At 59.4% G+C, this 17,014-nt stretch overlaps 1 protein-coding gene across 1 annotated transcript in view; it reads right to left on the reverse strand.

Moving 5' to 3' along the window:
• Positions 1 to 275: 275 nt before the first annotated feature.
• The window catches only part of LOC135407932 (histone deacetylase 7-like), a gene marked incomplete at its 3' end in the record, with an annotated part of 33,259 nt that continues 16,520 nt past the window's right edge, over positions 276 to 17,014 (reverse strand). Inside the window, exons 2-3 of the mRNA XM_064643353.1 lie at positions 1,511 to 1,766; positions 276 to 367 (exon numbers count right to left, since the gene is read on the reverse strand). Coding sequence (XP_064499423.1) covers positions 276 to 367; positions 1,511 to 1,766 — 348 coding nt within the window. The remainder of the gene's footprint in view (positions 368 to 1,510; positions 1,767 to 17,014) is intronic.

Here is a 17,014-nt window from a genome sequence, read left to right on the forward strand (position 1 = left end):
TCCCTGGAGAAGCCCCCTCCCATCTCATTCCCTCCCCCACGAGCCAACCCCTGATTTAGGGGGCCACGGGGCCCTGATTTTTGGGGGTCACAGGGCCCTGATTTAGGGGCCATGGGGCCCTGATTTAGGGGCCATGAGGCCCTGATTTTGGGAGCCACAGGGGCCCTGATTTTTGGGGTCACAGGGCCCTGATTTTTGGGGTCACAGGGCCCTGATTTTTGGGGTCACGGGGCCCTGATTTAGGGGCCACGGGGCCCTGATTTTTGGGTCCTTACTTCGCTTGCTCTTGTCCTTGTTGAGGAGCTGCCTGAGCTCCTGCTCCTGCTGCCCCGGCTCAGCCTCGTGGTGCGGGGACTCCCATGGCCACCTGGGGGACAAGGACACGGCCACTGCAGCCCTCAACCCCGCCCTGGCCAGGCCAAGACCCCCCAAACCCCCTGGAGACCCCAAACTCACCCAGCACCTCCCAAAGCCCCCTCCCCGAGCCCAAGGCATCACCTGGGGAGCAGCAGCACTGCAGACCCTAATGGTGGGTCTAGAGGTGGCCACAGCTCCCTGGAGGTGGCCACAGCTCCCTGGAGGTGGCCACAGCTGCCTGGAGGTGGCCACAGCTCCCTGGAGGTGGCCACAGCTCCCTGGAGGTGGCCACAGCTCCCTGGAGTGGCCACAGCTCCCTGGAGGTGGCCACAGCTCCCTGGAGTGGCCACAGCTCCCTGGAGGTGGCCACAGCTCCCTGGAGGTGGCCACAGCTCCCTGGAGTGGCCACAGCTCCCTGGAGTGGCCACAATTCCCTGGACGTGGCCACAACTCCCTGGAGTGGCCACAGCTCCCTGGAGTGGCCACAACTCCCTGCAGGTGGCCACAACACCCTGCAGGTGGCCACAGCTCCCTGGAGGTGGCCACAGCTCCCTGCAGGTGGCCACAACTCCCTGCAGGTGGCCACAACTCCCTGGAGGTGGCCACAGCTCCCTGGAGTGGCCACAGCTCCCTGGAGTGGCCACAGCTCCCTGGAGTGGCCACAGCTCCCTGGAGGTGGCCACAGCTGCCTGGAGTGGCCACAGCCCCCTGGACATGACCACAGCTCTCTGGAGGTGGCCACAGTTCCCCGGAGTGGCCACAACTCCCTGGAGGTGGCCATTTGAATAAAAGAAATTTAAATAACAGAAATAATTTAAATAAAATAAATCTAAATAAAAATAAATCTAAATAAAATAAATAATTAAAAATTTAAATAAAATAACCTTAAATAAAAGAAATTTAAATTAAATAAATAAAAATAAAATAAAGAAATAAAAATAAAATAAAATAAAATAAAAAATATAAATAAAAAATAAAAGAAAAGAAATCTAAATAAAAGAAATCGAAATAAAATAAATAATTTTTAAAAATTAAATAAAACAAATAAAATAAATTTAAATAAAATAAATCTAAGTAAGATAAATAATTTTTAAAAATTAAATAAAATAAACTTATATAAAATAAATTTAAATAAAATAAATCCAAATAAAACGTAACCAAACGGCACCATAAGCGGGTGTAACCCCCCCCCCCCCGCGCCCCCCGTACCCTGACGTGCTGCTGGGCGAGCTGCTCCACTTGCTGCTGGTGCAGGCTGGCCAGGAAGAGCTGGTGCTGGAGCTGCTGGGTGTGCTTGAGGGCCAGCAGGGCCGTGTCCGAGCCGGGCTTCACCACGCGCTGCCCGAGCCGCAGGTCCATGGGCACGGCCTGGGGCCCCCGCGGGGACGCGCACGGGGGGGTCACGGCGGCTGCGGGGACACAGCGGGCTCGGGTCAGTCCATGGGGGGCTCGGGTCAGACCCCTCCGGGCTCGGCTCAGTCCCCGCCGGGCTCGGGACAGACCCCACCGGGCTCGGGACAGACCCCTCCGGGCTCGGCTCAGACCCCGCCGGGCTCGGGTCAGACCCCGCCGGGCTCGGGTCAGTCCCCTCCGGGCTCGGGACAGACCCCTCCGGGCTCGGCTCAGACCCCGCCGGGCTCGGGTCAGACCCCGCCGGGCTCGGGTCAGACCCTGCCGGGCTCGGGTCAGTCCCCTCCGGGCTCGGGTCAGTCCCTGCCGGGCTCGGAGCAGCCCAGGGGGAACCCTCGGGGCACCACAGGTAATTAATCCCAGAATCCCAGAATCATAGAATCCCAGAATCCCAAAATCCCAGAATCATAGAATCAGAGAATCCCAGAATCCCAGAATCAGAGAATCTCAGAATCACAGAATCATAGAATCAGACAATCCCAGAATCCCAGAATCTGAGAATCCGAGAATCACAGAATCCCAGAACCCCAGAATCATAGAATCCCAGAATCCCAGAATCATAGAATCACAGAATCATAGAATCCCAGAATCAGAGAATCAGAGAATCCCAGAATCACAGGACCAGCCGGGTTGGAAGGGACCTCCGAGATCATCCAGTCCAACCCTTGATCCAACCCCGCCGTGGTTCCCAGCCCATGGCACTGATGCCACATCCAGTCTGTCCTTAAACACCTCCAGGGATGGAGAATCCACCCCCTCCCTGGGCAGCCCATTCCAATGGCTGAGCACCCTCTCTGCAAAGAAATTCTTCCTAATCTCCAACCTACCCCTCCCCTGGCACAGCTGCAGACCCAGCCCTCTTGTCTTGCTGATGGGAAAAGAGACCAACCCCCCCCGGCTCCCCCCTCCTGTCAGGGAGTTGCAGAGAGTGAGGAGGTCTCCCCTGAGCCTCCCCTTCTCCAGGCTGAGCCCCCCCAGCTCCCTCAGCCTCTCCTCACAGCACTTGTGCTCCAGACCCTTCCCCAGCCTCGTTGCTCTCCTCTGGCCCTGCTCCAGCCCCTCCATGTCCTTCCTGAGCTGAGGGCCCAGAGCTGGACACAGCACTCCAGGGGTGGCCTCACCAGTGCTGAGTCCAGGGGCAGAATCACTTCCTTGGACCTGTTGGCCACCCTGTTCCTGAGCCAGGCCAGGATCCATTGGCCTCCTTGTCCCCCTGGGCACACTCTGGCTCCTGTTCAGCTCCCTGTCCATCCCAAATCCCAGCTCCCTTCCTGCCTGGCTGCTCTCCAGCCACTCTGGTCCAGCCTGGAGCTGCTGGGGGTTGTTGTGGCCAAAGTGCAGGACCTGGCACTTGGCTTGGTTGAACCTCATCTCTTTGGAATCAGCTCCAGTCTGTCCAGGTCCCTCTGCAGAGCCCTCCTGCCTTCCAGCTGATCCACACTCCCCCCCAGCTCAGTGTCACCTGCAAATTTGCTGCTGATGGACTCAATCCCCTCATCTAAATCATCAGTAAAGACATTAAACAGGACTGTGCCCAACGCTGATCCCTGGGGACACCACTGGGGACCAGATCCCAACTGGATGCAGCCCCGTTCACCAGCACTCTCTGGGCCCGGCCCTCCAGCCAGTTCCTGACCCAGCAAATTAGGGATAAAAGGCACCGCCCTTAATTAGGGACAAAAGGCACTGCAGTTAATTAGGGACAAAACGCTGCTCCCTGCAAAAAAACCCGGCAAATCCAAATCCCCCCCCGGGCCTGCCAGGCTCTGGGGGTGGGGCCCGAGGCTTTTTTGGGAGGTGGAGGGACCCCCAAGTCGGTGCCCACCCCCACTTTGCTCCCCCAGATCTGGAGTGGCCAAGGGGGGTTTCCTGGCAGGATGATGGGAAAGGTGGGATGGGGGGCATTTTCCTTCTTCCTCGCCTGGGCACGGAGCTCCAGGGATGGGAAATCCCGGGAAAGGAGCTCCAGGGATGGGAAATCCCAGGAAAGGAGCTCCAGGGATGGGAAATCCCGGGAAAGGAGCTCCAGGGATGGCAAATCCCGGGAAAGGAGCTCCAGGGATGGGAAATCCCGGGAAAGGAGCTCCAGGGATGGCAGAACCCGGAAAAGGAGCTCCAGGGATGGCAGATCCCGGGAAAGGAGCTCCAGGGATGGGAAATCCCGGGAAAGGAGCTCCAGGGATGGCAGATCCCGGGAAAGGAGCTCCAGGGATGGGAAATCCCGGGAAAGGAGCTCCAGGGATGGCAGATCCCGGGAAAGGAGCTCCAGGGATGGGAAATCCCAGGAAAGGAGCTCCAGGGATGGGAAATCCCAGGAAAGGAGCTCCAGGGATGGGAAATCCCAGGAAAGGAGCTCCAGGGATGGGAAATCCCGGGAAAGGAGCTCCAGGGATGGCAAATCCCGGGAAAGGAGCTCCAGGGATGGGAAATCCCAGGAAAGGAGCTCCAGGGATGGGAAATCCCAGGAAAGGAGCTCCAGGGATGGCAGAGCCCGGGAAAGGAGCTCCAGGGATGGGAAATCCTGGGAAAGGAGCTCCAGGGATGGCAGATCCTGGGAAAGGAGCTCCAGGGATGGCAGAGCCCGGGAAAGGAGCTCCAGGGATGGCAGAGCCCGGGAAAGGAGGTTGATGCCAGCGGGAGGAACAGGCCATGGAGGAGGAGTGGTCACACTCCTGCAAAGCCATTGGGGGGTGGGGGGACGTTCCCCTAAATCCCACCCCTCTGGAGGGTCTCCAAGGTGTCTCTGACACCAGGGCTGGGAAGGGCTTTGCAGGGTGAAGAGGCTCCGGAAATGGTGCCACTCACACACCTGAAAGAGTCCCTTTACATACCCAAAATAGTGCCACTCACACACCTGGAACAGCCCAGTTATACACCCGAAACAGTGCCAGTTATACAACTGAAATACTTCATTTACACACCCAAAACAGTGCCAATTATACACCTGAAATAGTGCCACTCACAAACCTGGAACAGCCCAGTTATACACCTGAAAGTCCATCTACACACTCAAAACCATGCCAGTTATACACCTGAAATAGTCCCACTCACAAACCTGGAACAGGCCAGTTATACACTGAAATAGTGCCAGTTATACACTGAAATAATGCCAGTTATACACTGAAATAGTGCCAGTTACACACTGAAATAGTGCCAGTTACACACTGAAATAGTGCCACTCACACACCTGGAACAGCCCAGTTATACACCTGAAACAGTGCCAGTTATACAACTGAAATACTTCATTTACACACCCAAAACAGTGCCAATTATACACCTGAAATAGTGCCACTCACAAACCTGGAACAGGCTGGTTATACACTGAAATAGCCCCAGTTATACACTGAAACAGTGCCAATTACACACCTGAAATGGCCCAGTTATACACCTGAAATAGTGCCAGTTACACACCTGGAACAGTCCAGTTATACACTGAAATGGTGCCAGTTACACACCTGAAATAGCACCAGTTACACACCCGAAATAGTCCATTTACATACCCAAAATAATGCCAGTTATATACCTGAAATAATCCCAATTACACATCTGAAATAGTGCCAGTTACACACCTGAAACAGTGCCAGTTACACACCTGGAACACTCCAGTTATACACTGAAATAGTGCCAGTTATACACCCAAAATAGTGCCAGTTACACACCTGAAACAGTTCATCTACACACCCAAAATAGTGCCAGTTACACACCTGAAATAGTGCCATTTACACACTGAAATAATGCCACTTACACACTTGAAAGAGTCCATTTACATACCCAAAATAGTGCCACTCACACACCTGGAACAGACCAGTTATACACTGACATAGTGCCACTTATACACCTGAAATAGTCCATTTACCAACCCAAAATAGTGCCAGTTACACACTGAAATAGCCCCAGTTATACACCTGAAATAGCCCCAGTTATACACTGAAATAGTGCCAGTTACACACTGAAACAGTTACACACCTGGAACACTCCAGTTATACACTGAAATGGTGCCACTCACACACATGAAAGAGTCCCTTTACATACCTGAAATAGTGCCACTCACACACCTGGAACAGCCCAGTTATACATTGAAATAGTGCCAGTTATACACCTGAAATAGTCCAGTTATACACTGAAATAGTGCCAGTTACACACTGAAATAGTGCCAGTTACACACCTGGAACAGGCCAGTTATACACTGAAATAGTGCCAGTTACACACTGAAATAGTGCCAGTTACACACCTGAAATAGTGCCAGTTACACACCTGAAATAGTGCCAATTATACACCTGAAATAGTGCCAGTTACACACCTGAAACAGTCCATCTACATACTCAAAATAGTGCCAGTTATACACCTGAAATAGTCCATTTCCATACCCAAAATAATGCCAGTTACACGCCTGAAATAATCCCAGTTATGCACCTGAAACAGTCCATTTCCATACCCAAAATAATCCCAGTTATACACCTGAAACAGTCCATTTCCATACCCAAAATAATCCCAGTTATACACTGAAATAATCCCAGTTATGCACCTGAAACAGTCCCAGTTGCAGACCCAAAATCAGCCCATTTACACCCGTAAATAATCCCAGTTCCACCCCTGAGCCAGCCCCATTTCCCCCCCTGGAGCACCCCCAGCCCCAGGGGATTTTCCCCAAAGCTCTGCTTAATTAACTCCTAATTTAGCTCTGCCTAATTGCCCCCTAATTTCCCGGGACAGAACCATCCCCAGCCTCAGGCCATGTGGGAGGAGAAGGTTTGACATTCCCAGGAAACCCCATCCCAGGGTTTCCCCCTCTCTCCACCTCCCTGACAACAGCCTGGGGGTTAATTTGCCCCGGGTTAATTGGCTCTAATTGCTGCACCCCGTGACAGGGAGGGGGATGGAGATCACCCTGGGAGCTGCTGAGCTCCCGTGGCACCGCGGGATGTGGGATCCAGGGGATGTGGGATCCGTGGGATGTGGGATCCATGGGATGTGGGATCTGTGGGATGTGGGATCTGTGGGATGTGGGATCCACGGGATGTGGGATCCACGGGATGTGGGATCTGCTGGATGTGGGATCCCTGGGATGTGGGATCCCCTGGATGTGGGATCCACGGGATGTGGGATCCATGGGATGTGGGATCCACGGGATGTGGGATCCACTGGATGTGGGATCCACGGGATGTGGGATCCACGGGATGTGGGATCCGTGGGATGTGGGATCTGCTGGATGTGGGATCCGTGGGGTGTGGGATCCCCTGGATGTGGGATCCCCTGGATGTGGGATCCGCGGGATGTGGGATCCGCGGGATGTGGGATCCACAGGATGTGGGATCTGTGGGATGTGGGATCTGTGGGATGTGGGATCCACGGGACGAGGGGGAGCCCCACAGCCCCTTCTGGGGGGTCAGGCCGGCACAAGGGGATGAACAAAGGAGACGCTGAACGTTTCAGCCGAGCTTTGAGGGGTAGACAAAGAGTCTGGGGGGTGTCACCCCACAGATGGAGACCCCCCAGCCTTCTCCCACCCACCCACCCCCGCAACGGGCCGGGCAGGGCTCCCCAAAAAACACTGACGTGCTCCAGAGAGCTGCCAGCTCATCCCAAGGGGCTGCAGAACTCGGGCCTGTCTCCTCCCACCCCTTCCTCTGCTCCAGAGACCCCCCCAGCTCCAGCAGCCCCCAAAGGCCTCGGGTCTCGATTTTGAAGGATTTAAGTGACAACCCGAGTTGTCACCTCCTGGTGCCCATCTCCCAGGGAGGAGGAGGAGGAGGATCAAAGGGGGGCCGAGGAGGATCAAAGGGGGGCCGAGGAGGATCAAAGGGGGGCCGAGGAGGAAGGGACCAGCCCAGCGAGGCTTCTGGGGCACCTGGAGAAGGGTCACCCCAGCCCTGAGAGCCTGGAGACGCCCCCGGGGAGCTCCAAAGCGCAGCAGCAGAGCTTTGGTGTCACCTCCCCACCCTCGGGCTGACGCTGCTCCTGCCCCGGGGGCAAAGAGGGGTCAGAAGGCCTTGGGGGGTGGGGCAAAATTGGGCAAAAAGGTCTTGGAGGGGGGCAAAAAAGGTTTTGGGGGGCACCCAGAGGTGAAGGAGGAGCTGCCACGGCCACCCCTGGGATGGAGGGGGAGGGCAAGGAGGGGGCTCTGGGAATCCCTCCCTCATTTAGGGTTTTACAAAAACAACCCCCCGAGGCGGCGGCGGCGGAGGAGAAGCGGGAGGGAAGGGCGGGCAGGAGCCGGCAGCCAGAAAAACAACTCCTCGGCCCCCGCCCCGAGCCGGGAAAAAGGCTGCGGAGCATCCCCGGGGCCGGGAGGCTCCGGAGCCGCCGGGGAGGAGCCCGCGGGGACCCCCCTCCTGCCACGGCCCCCCAGCCCTGCCCATCCCACCCAGGGCTGGGGATGCCCCGGAGGGATGTTTTAGGAGGTGGGAAAAGGGAGGGTGGGATGAAAGGAGGCAGAGCGGGAGCAGGGACGGGGCTGGGGTGCCCTGGGGGGACACGGGACCCAGCCACGACACTCAGGGCGCTTTTCCAGGGCTTGGAAAACACAGAACTTCACGTGCCGGGCGCCAGGGGGGCACAGGACGAGGACTGGGGGCACCGGGAGGGCAGCCCAGCCCCCGGGCAGGAGCCTCAGCCGCTGTCCCCACGGGGCTGGGATTGGGATGCACGGACTGGGATTGGGATGCACGGACTGGGATTGGGATGTACGGGCTGGGACTGGGATGTATGAACTGGGATTGGGATGTATGAACTGGGATTGGGATGCACGGACTGGGATTGGGATGTACGGGCTGGGACTGGGATGTATGAACTGGGATTGGGATGCACGGGTTGGGATTGGGATGCACGGACTGGGATTGGGATGTACGGGCTGGGACTGGGGTGTATGAACTGGGATTGGGATGCACGGGTTGGGATTGGGATGCACGGGCTGGGATTGGGATGTACGAACTGGGATTGGGATGCACAGGCTGGGATTGGGATGTACGAACTGGGATTGGGATGCACAGGCTGGGACTGGGATGTATGAACTGGGATTGGGATGCACAGGCTGGGATTGGGATGTACGGGCTGGGATTGGGATGTACGAACTGGGATTGGGATGCTGGGACTGGGATGCAGGGGCTGGGACTGGGATGCATGGACTGGGATTGGGATGCATGGACTGGGATTGGGATGCATGGATTGGGATGCAGGGGCTGGGACTGGGATGCACAGGTTGGGGTTGGGATGCATGGATTGGGATGCAGGGGCTGGGATTGGGATGCATGGACTGGGATTGGGATGCATGGATTGGGATGCAGGGGTTGGGATTGGGATGCATGGATTGGGATTGGGATGCACGGGTTGGGATTGGGATGCACGGACTGGGATTGGGATGCATGGATTGGGATGCAGGGGCTGGGACTGGGATGCACAGGTTGGGATTGGGATGCATGGATTGGGATGCAGGGGCTGGGACTGGGATGCACAGGTTGGGATTGGGATGCTGGGACTGGGATTGGGATGCACGGGTTGGGTTCTGCCTGCATCCCTCCTGTATCCCTCCTATATCCTTGCCTTCATCCTGCCTGTATCCTTGCCTGTATCCTTGCCTGTATCCCTGCCTGTATCCCTCCTGCATCCCTGCCTGTATCCTGCCTGCATCCTGCCTGTATCCCTGCCTGTATCCCTCCTGTATCCCTGCCTGCATCCTGCCTGTATCCTTGCCTGTATCCCTCCTGTATCCCTGCCTGCTTCCTGCTTGTATCCCTACCTGTATCCCTCCTGTATCCCTGCCTGCTTCCTGCTTGTATCCCTGCCTGTATCCCTCCTGTATCCCTGCCTGTATCCCTGCCTGCATCCCTCCTGTATCCCTGCCTGCATCCTGCCTGCATCCTGCCTGCATCCCTGCCTGCATCCCTGCCCACGAGGCCACAGCACAGGGTGAGGAGTCTCCCCGAGGCCGAGCAGCACCCAAAGCCAGGGTGGGTGTTTGTTAACAACCCCTCTCCTTTATAAACCTTTATAAACCTTTATAAACCTTTATAAACCTTTATAAACCTTTATAAACCTTTAGAAACCTTTATAAACCTTCCCAAACCCATTTCCCATCTCCCGCTCATTCGCTGGGAAAGGCTCAGGGTTCACCGGGGTCGAAGATTAAAAACATTCCTGCCGGATGAAAGGAAAAGGTCTTTTCTCCAGAGCTGCTCCCCGGGAAGGAAAAGCAGCCCGAGGGGGGAATTCGCTCCAATTAAAAACACTTAAAGGAGAAACCACACGAAAGGGCCTCTGCTGAAAGCACGGGGAGATCACAGGGGGGGAACTGGAGGAATAGGAAATCCCGGAGTCATCCCGGACTCATCCCGGAGTCATCCCGGTGTCGCGGCACCTCGTGTGACCCCGCCTGGCCCTCGGGGCACCGCGTCGGATCGGGGACAAAACGCTGCTCCCCGCAAAAAAAAAACCCGGCCAATCCAGCCCCGGAATGTGCAAACATTCCCAGAGCACCCAGCGGGAGGAGAAGGCAGGATCCCAGCGCCGAGGGAAGGGGTGCAGAGGACTCTTCAGGACTAAATAACCCCTCCCTGGGGGCGGCCCCGGCTCCGTGTGAGGAGCCCACGGACACGGGGGGCAGCAGACCTGGGACAGCAGATCCACCCGGGAGTGTCCAGGGTGTCCTATTCCAAGGGGGTTTTTTTCCACATGCTCTCAAATCCACACGTTCCTGAAACCTTCTGCCCCCGGGGGGGGAAGGCTGGCGAGGCAATCCCAAACCCTGCAATCCCAAACCCTGCAATCCCAAACCCTGCAATCCCAAACCCTGCAGTCCCAAACCCTGCAATCCCAAACCCTGCAGTCCCAAACCCTGCAATCCCAAACCCTGCAGTCCCAAATCCTGCAATCCCAAACCCTGCAGTCCCAAACCCTCCAATCCCAAACCCTGCAGTCCCAAACCCTGCAATCCCAAACCCTGCAATCCCAAACCCTGCAGTCCCAAACCCTGCAGTCCCAAACCCTGCAGTCCCAAACCCTGCAATCCCAAACCCTGCAGTCCCAAACCCTGCAATCCCAAACCCTGCAGTCCCAAACCCTGCAATCCCAAACCCTGCAGTCCCAAATCCTGCAATCCCAAACCCTCCAATCCCAAACCCTGCAATCCCAAACCCTTCAATCCCAAACCCTGCAATCCCAAACCCTTCAATCCCAAACCCTTCAATCCCAAACCCTGCAATCCCAAACCCTGCGATCCCAAACCCTGCGATCCCAAACCCTGCACCGCATTAAACGGCCCCAAAAGCCCCAAACCTTTAAGCGAGGACACGAACTCCACCTCGGGCAGGGCTTAAACCACCCAACAACTTCCTTCCTGCTCGGCCGCAGCTCCCGGAGGAGACGGAGCGACCCCCGCGCGAGCTCCCGGGATGGGTTTTTAAAAGCCTGGATGAGTTTTTAAAGCCTTCGGAGCTTTTGAAGGCGCAGAGGAACAAAACCGCGGCGGAAAGCGGCGATTTTGGGGGGGTTCGGGCCGAAATTTGGGATGGGCGGCTCAAAGAAACGGCCGAGTCCTAAAGCACGGGCAGGGCTGGGCACGGGCAGGGCTGGGCACGGGCAGGGCTGGGCACACCCCACGGGGCCCAGGACACGCGGGTGGAGCGTGGGAAGCACAAGGGACAAGGCGGGACTGAGGAGCTTCGTCTGGGAGCGGAGGCACGGCGGGGGGGGGGGGTTCCATCCATCCCCAGCATCCCTGGCACGGTTGGAAATCTCCCTGGCGGTCATTTCCCACCTCCTCCCACCCCCAAGGGCCACAGAGCCCATCCCAGGAGGGCCCGGGGGGCGCGCGGAGGAGCCCGAGGTATTCCCAGGAAACCTGGGAGCCGCCGCCGCTTTTCCTGCGGAACGCAGGGAAATCCGGGACCGCGGGGCTCCGCCGAGGGAAAAAGTCAAGGCAGCGCCTCGCGCTCCCCCCAGAGCAGGGCAGGCTCGTGGAAACTCGCGATTTGGGAAAAGTCCTCCCCCCTCCCGGCAGGGAAACATCCCCCCATCCCGGGGGATTTTCTCCTCACCTCAGGGGCACTCCCCGCTCCAGAGGCGGCAGCCGCGGGTTGGCGGAGCCCCAAACATCGCGTTATCCCACTGGAGAGGCAAATCTGCTCCTCCCGGTCCTCCCCCGAAGCCCCTCCAGGAGATCTCGCCCCTCCTCGGGACGCGGCTCCGGGTTCGCTCCCGAGAACTCAAACGCTGCCGAGATCCGCGGGCGAACACGGGCGTGGACAACCGGCAGCACCTCCCGGCAGGCGAGTCCCCCCTCCCCGCCCCAGCTGGGACACCCCGGGGGCCTCCCACAGCCTCATCTCGTCCCTCGGCAGGTTCCTGGCGAGAGGAGCCTCCGGCCTAGAGCCGCCGCATCCCGCGGATCTCCTCCGGGCACGGGCTCTGGCAGCGCTCCTGGCACCGCGCGCTGCTCCAGGTGCCCGCTCTCCCAGCGGGAATGTGCCGGCGGAGCCCGGGGGCCGCAGCCGAGCGCTCCTGGGAAGCCGCGGCGGCTCCTCCGGGCACACGGGACGCGTCGTCTTCCCGCTCGGGCTCCGATTACATCAGCACGAGAGGATGCGGCCTCCGTGCCAAGGGAAGCAGGGGAGGGAGAGATCAAACGATTGCAGAACCTCTCCTCGGTTCGCAGCCCTTTGCAGGGGCGGAGGGGAGCGTTCCCGGCGCTCCCGACCGGTTTGGAAGGAGCCCGGAGGAGGGTTCGGCGGCACCTCCCCCCCCCACGGCCCCCCCCGGGGACCCCGCGGCTGGAACCCCCTCTTTGGAGCATCCCCCCGGTGGGCACGGCGTGGGTTGGGGTCTGGGTCACCCGGCAGTCCCACAGCTCAGCCGAAATCCGGGTTGTTTTAATCGCTGTGCCCAGATTGAGTCACAGCCCCCGGGGCAGAGCTCGGGGCTCTCCAAAGCTGGATCTGGAAGTGCTGAGACAAAAAAAAAGCCTGGATTGCCACAACACCCACTCTCGGGCATTGGAGCCTCTCTGGGAGCTGCCCAGAAGGAAACCCCCCTGGCAAACGCTGGCCCAGGGCAGAAAAGGGGCGTGAAAAGAGAATTTAAGGCAAAAGAAACCACCCCTTCGGGCCCAGGGAAAAGGAGCTGTGAGGAACACGGGCAATCCCAACCCGGTGGGGAACGAGATGCATCCCAGGGAAAGAGGCACAGAGGGAATTCCCTCTGCGTGGATCCAGAACTGCTCCACCACTGGCACCACCACCCTGGAGCTGGAGAAAGGAGCCACCGAGGAGCTCCCCCGGGAGAGCAGAGAGAGCTCGGGGTGAGAGTTATTTCTGTCAGAGCACGGAAGCCACAAGGTTTTCGGTTCCCTGCACGAAGACACTCCCGGGGTCCTTCCCCCTGGGCCCGGCTGGCGCTGCCTCCCGGCCCGGGGGGCTCGGGAAGGAGCTGGAAAAGCTCAGCCTTGGGCTCAGGGAGCAGCTGGACGAGGTGGAGGCGTCAAATCCTTCGGGGATCAAACCTGCCTGGATCCAACCGGGGACACCAGTGACAACCCCCTGGGACACACCCGGGTTCCAGCTGGTGCTGGGAAGCAGCTGGGAAGAGATCCACCCCCTGGGATTCCACCCGGGCTGGGGGAGCTCCAGGGGAACAAGGCACCGGGGAGGATTCCTGAGGAAAAGAGTTGGGGGGTGAAGAAATGCCAGGAGGAGCTGGAGTCCCCCGAGCAGCTGGAGCCTGGAAAAGCAGGAGCACAAGGGAAAACCTGGGAGGAGGCGGCGGGTCCCGCTGAGGCGGCAGAAGGTGGGGACGGAGGGTGCGGTGGGTGTGTGCTCCACATGGAGCAACACCGCCCCGGGGGGTTAACCCAGAGAGAGGGATTAATCCCTCCTGGAGAAGGGGGGGGAAAGGAGAATAAACGAGCAGACGAACTCCTGGCGAGCCCAGGGCAGCCGGGATGACTCGGATGCCGAGCTGTAACTCGGGGAGGGAGCAGGATTTGAGCCCTCACGGAGTTACTGAGTCAACTCAGCAGAATCCCAGACACATCCCGGCCCCTAAAACTCACCCGGCAATCCCACAGAGGCGGCTGGACCCACCCACTGGCCCCCGCTCTGGATGGAAGATGCTCAAGGGGCACTTAAAAAAAAAACCCTTTGTCTCTGTGAGACCCCCGGGGCACCTCCCACCCGCTTCACACCCCCCCCTCACAGATGGCATCGTGTCCCTGGGGGTCCCGGTGCCCGGCCAGCCCTGGCACACCGATGGCACGGGCAGAGCAGCCCCGCGATCCCAGCGCCGGGATCTCGCTCCCACCACGCCCGTGCGGTTCCCACGGGCGAGCCCCAGCCTTGGCAAAGCCCTCGCTGGCAGCCGGCCCCGGCAGGCTCATTAAAGGCAATTAAGGCAGCGCGGGTATCCCTCCCCCGGGCCCTTTGGGGGATGGTTTGCTTTCAGACAAAACAAACAGGCGGCTCTGCGTGGGCTCCCCGGGGCAGGTGGTTGGTGCGGCGGCAGGTGGAAACGCCGAGGGCTCTCGGCAGGGGAGGCACGAGCAGCGTCCAGCCGGCAATTCCAGCCGGCAATTCCACCCGGCGATTCCAGCCCTCCTCCTGCCGCTCCCGGCGGTGCCCACTCCGACCCCCTTGGCCGTGGCAGGGACGTGCGAGAGGATAAGAAAGCTGCCACCCCTTTGCTTGCTCCGCTTTTAAAAGAAATACTGGGGGGTTTTATGCCGTGGGCATAAAATTTTCTTTTAAAAGAAATGCCGTGGGGTTTTATCGCGGCGGCTCCTCCGGCATCGCCGGTGCCGGAGCTGCTCCTGTGCTCCCTCCAACCACCAAACCACAGAACTGCACATCCCCTCCTCCTCCTCCTTCTCCTCCTCCTCCTCCTCCTCCTCCCTGGGGCTTCTGCACCCCCCGCGCCCCGCAGGCCAACGCACAGCGCGGCCAGAACGTGCGGGAAGGGTTCAAACCAGGGGCGGGGGTCACCCCGAGCCCTGAGGACAACGGGGCCCGTCCGCGGTTTTCCCTGGTCCAAAGAGCTCCGAGGGCCAAGGCGCTGCTCCATCTCCCCGGCACTGCTGGGCACGGCGAGATCCGGGAGCTCCCGGTGCTCCCGGCAGGTTCCAGGGGCTGGCCCCGAGCCTGGGATGTGTCGGGAATGTTGGGCGGCTCCGGGGCGGGCTCGGGGGGTGTCCCCGTGACAGGGACCGCGCGGGGCGGGTGCTGTTCCAGGGGGATGGAAGAGCCGCGGGACAGGCGAAGGGAAGAGCCCAAAGGGATCCCGAAAGCTCTCTGCTCCTCCCTGGAAAAAAAACCCGGGACGGACTCGGTGCCAGCACCTGTGAGAGCTGCCTTTGGCCTCTCCTGGCTGTCCCGGGATGATCCCGGCTCAGCTGCGATCCAGGTCACTGGGAGATGGGCATTTCCCAGTTTGGCTGCTACCAGGAAGCAACAATCCCCCCCAGTAAAACCAGTAGAACCCCAGACCCTCGGAGCTGTGCCCCTTCTGCACCTCCGGACGGCGGGAGAGGTGTGGCCACGCTCCGACCACGAGCTTCGGGGTTTACTGGTGCTAAAGGGATTCAGCCGGCAACAAATTAAGATCTTAATTAATTCTGCTTTCACTTCCTGGCACGTGGGAGCACAAGGAGGAGCCTCGGCTTCGCCTTCCCCAGCAACGGGAGCTCTGCAAAAAAAACACGGGGAGGGCTTGGCAGCCCCCTCTTTGTCACCACCACAGCCCTTTCCGCGAGGTGAAGGGCTAAAAACAGCCAAAGAGAGCCAGAACTCCCTTTCCTGGCCCTATTTCTGCATCACAAAGCAAGGGGTGACCTCGCAAAGACAACTGAAGCCATCCCCACCCCGAGGGGACAGGGGGACGGTTTCATCCCCTCACGACCCCGCCACGGTGCTCAGGGCACCGATAACGCCAGGATCTCCCTCTGCCTCCCCAAAATCCCTCCCGCTGAGCTCCAGCCGCCTCACCCCCGCCCTGGGAGCGAGGGGAGCGGAGGCAGCAGCGTCTCCACCGGCGCTGCCACCCCCGGTGCCCGTGTCCACTCCCGGGCACGCCGCAGGAGCAGCTCTGGCGGGGCTCCGAGCCCCCGGGAGGGGAACCCAGAGCCCGCTGGCTGCCGGTGGGGACACAGGACGAGCCGCATCTCCGGTGCCAAGCGCGGGGGCAGCTCGGGGAGGTCTCAGCCCGAGCCGCATCCCCCCCTGCCCGGGGCGGCGCTTCAAAGAGCCGCGATTGTGCCTCTTGCACAACCACCAGCGACACAAATCCCCTCCTTCTCCCTCCCCGCCCGCCCCACACGTCCCTTTGAGGCAAAAAGGAAGAAGGCTGGAAACATCCTTCCTGTCCCCGCGGACAATGGGATGGAAATAGCTCGGGAGAGGCTCCGGGAGGATGCGGGAGCCGCTCGTGGTTCCGCTTCCTGCCATTGTCCGCCCCGGGACGAGCCGCACGCCCGGCAGGGCAGAGCCAAAACCGCCTCCTCGCCCCGGAGGAGCGGCCCCGAACACAAACCTGCTGCCCTGTCCAGCTCCAGCTTCGCGCGGGCCCCCCAGGTCCCGACTGAGTCCAAAATCCGGCGTGGATGCACAGGGATCCCCGCGCACGGTCCCGCCAAGGGGCTGCAAAGCAGAGACTCTGCGACGCCCCAAAATCCACTCCCCGGAGCGAGGGGGATTTTCCACCGCTCAGGAAAAAAAAAAACAAAACCGAAAAAAAAAAAAAGCACCGAGCCGGCAGAAGAGGCTTTCTCCGGGCCCAGCCCGGAGGGCGAAACGCAGCCCCTGGGGGAGCCAGTCCCACCCTCAATCCCTGTTTTCTGCTCCAGATGGGAGGTGCACGTGTTCGGGCTGCTCCGGGACACACGTCAGCACTTGGAAAACCCTGCGAGGAGCGACGCAAGCCCGGCCTGCCCCCGGCCTGCCGGGGACGCTGCTGACGGCACAGGAGGGTGGCAGCAGCAGGGCCCGGCCGGCTCCAAAGTCACAGGGCAGCCCCCGAATTTGGGGTTGGCGGCTCCAGACGGTGCCAGTTTTGGTACCCACCCCCCACCCGGGAGGGATTTCGGAGGGCGAGTCACCACTCGCAGCCCTTTGGCGGCACCGAGGTGGCGACAGGAACTGTCTCCTTGTAAAAAATAAATTGTTCTCCTTTTAAAAGAAACCATAAACCGTATCTATTTAAAAGATTTGAGATGCTTTTAGGACCCGAGCTGGGATTTCAGGGCTGAAGGAGCATCCCAGAGTCGGCAGCA

This window comes from Pseudopipra pipra, assembly GCF_036250125.1.
Source record: "Pseudopipra pipra isolate bDixPip1 chromosome 30 unlocalized genomic scaffold, bDixPip1.hap1 SUPER_30_unloc_1, whole genome shotgun sequence".
In the NCBI taxonomy this organism is placed as follows: Eukaryota; Metazoa; Chordata; class Aves; order Passeriformes; family Pipridae; genus Pseudopipra; species Pseudopipra pipra.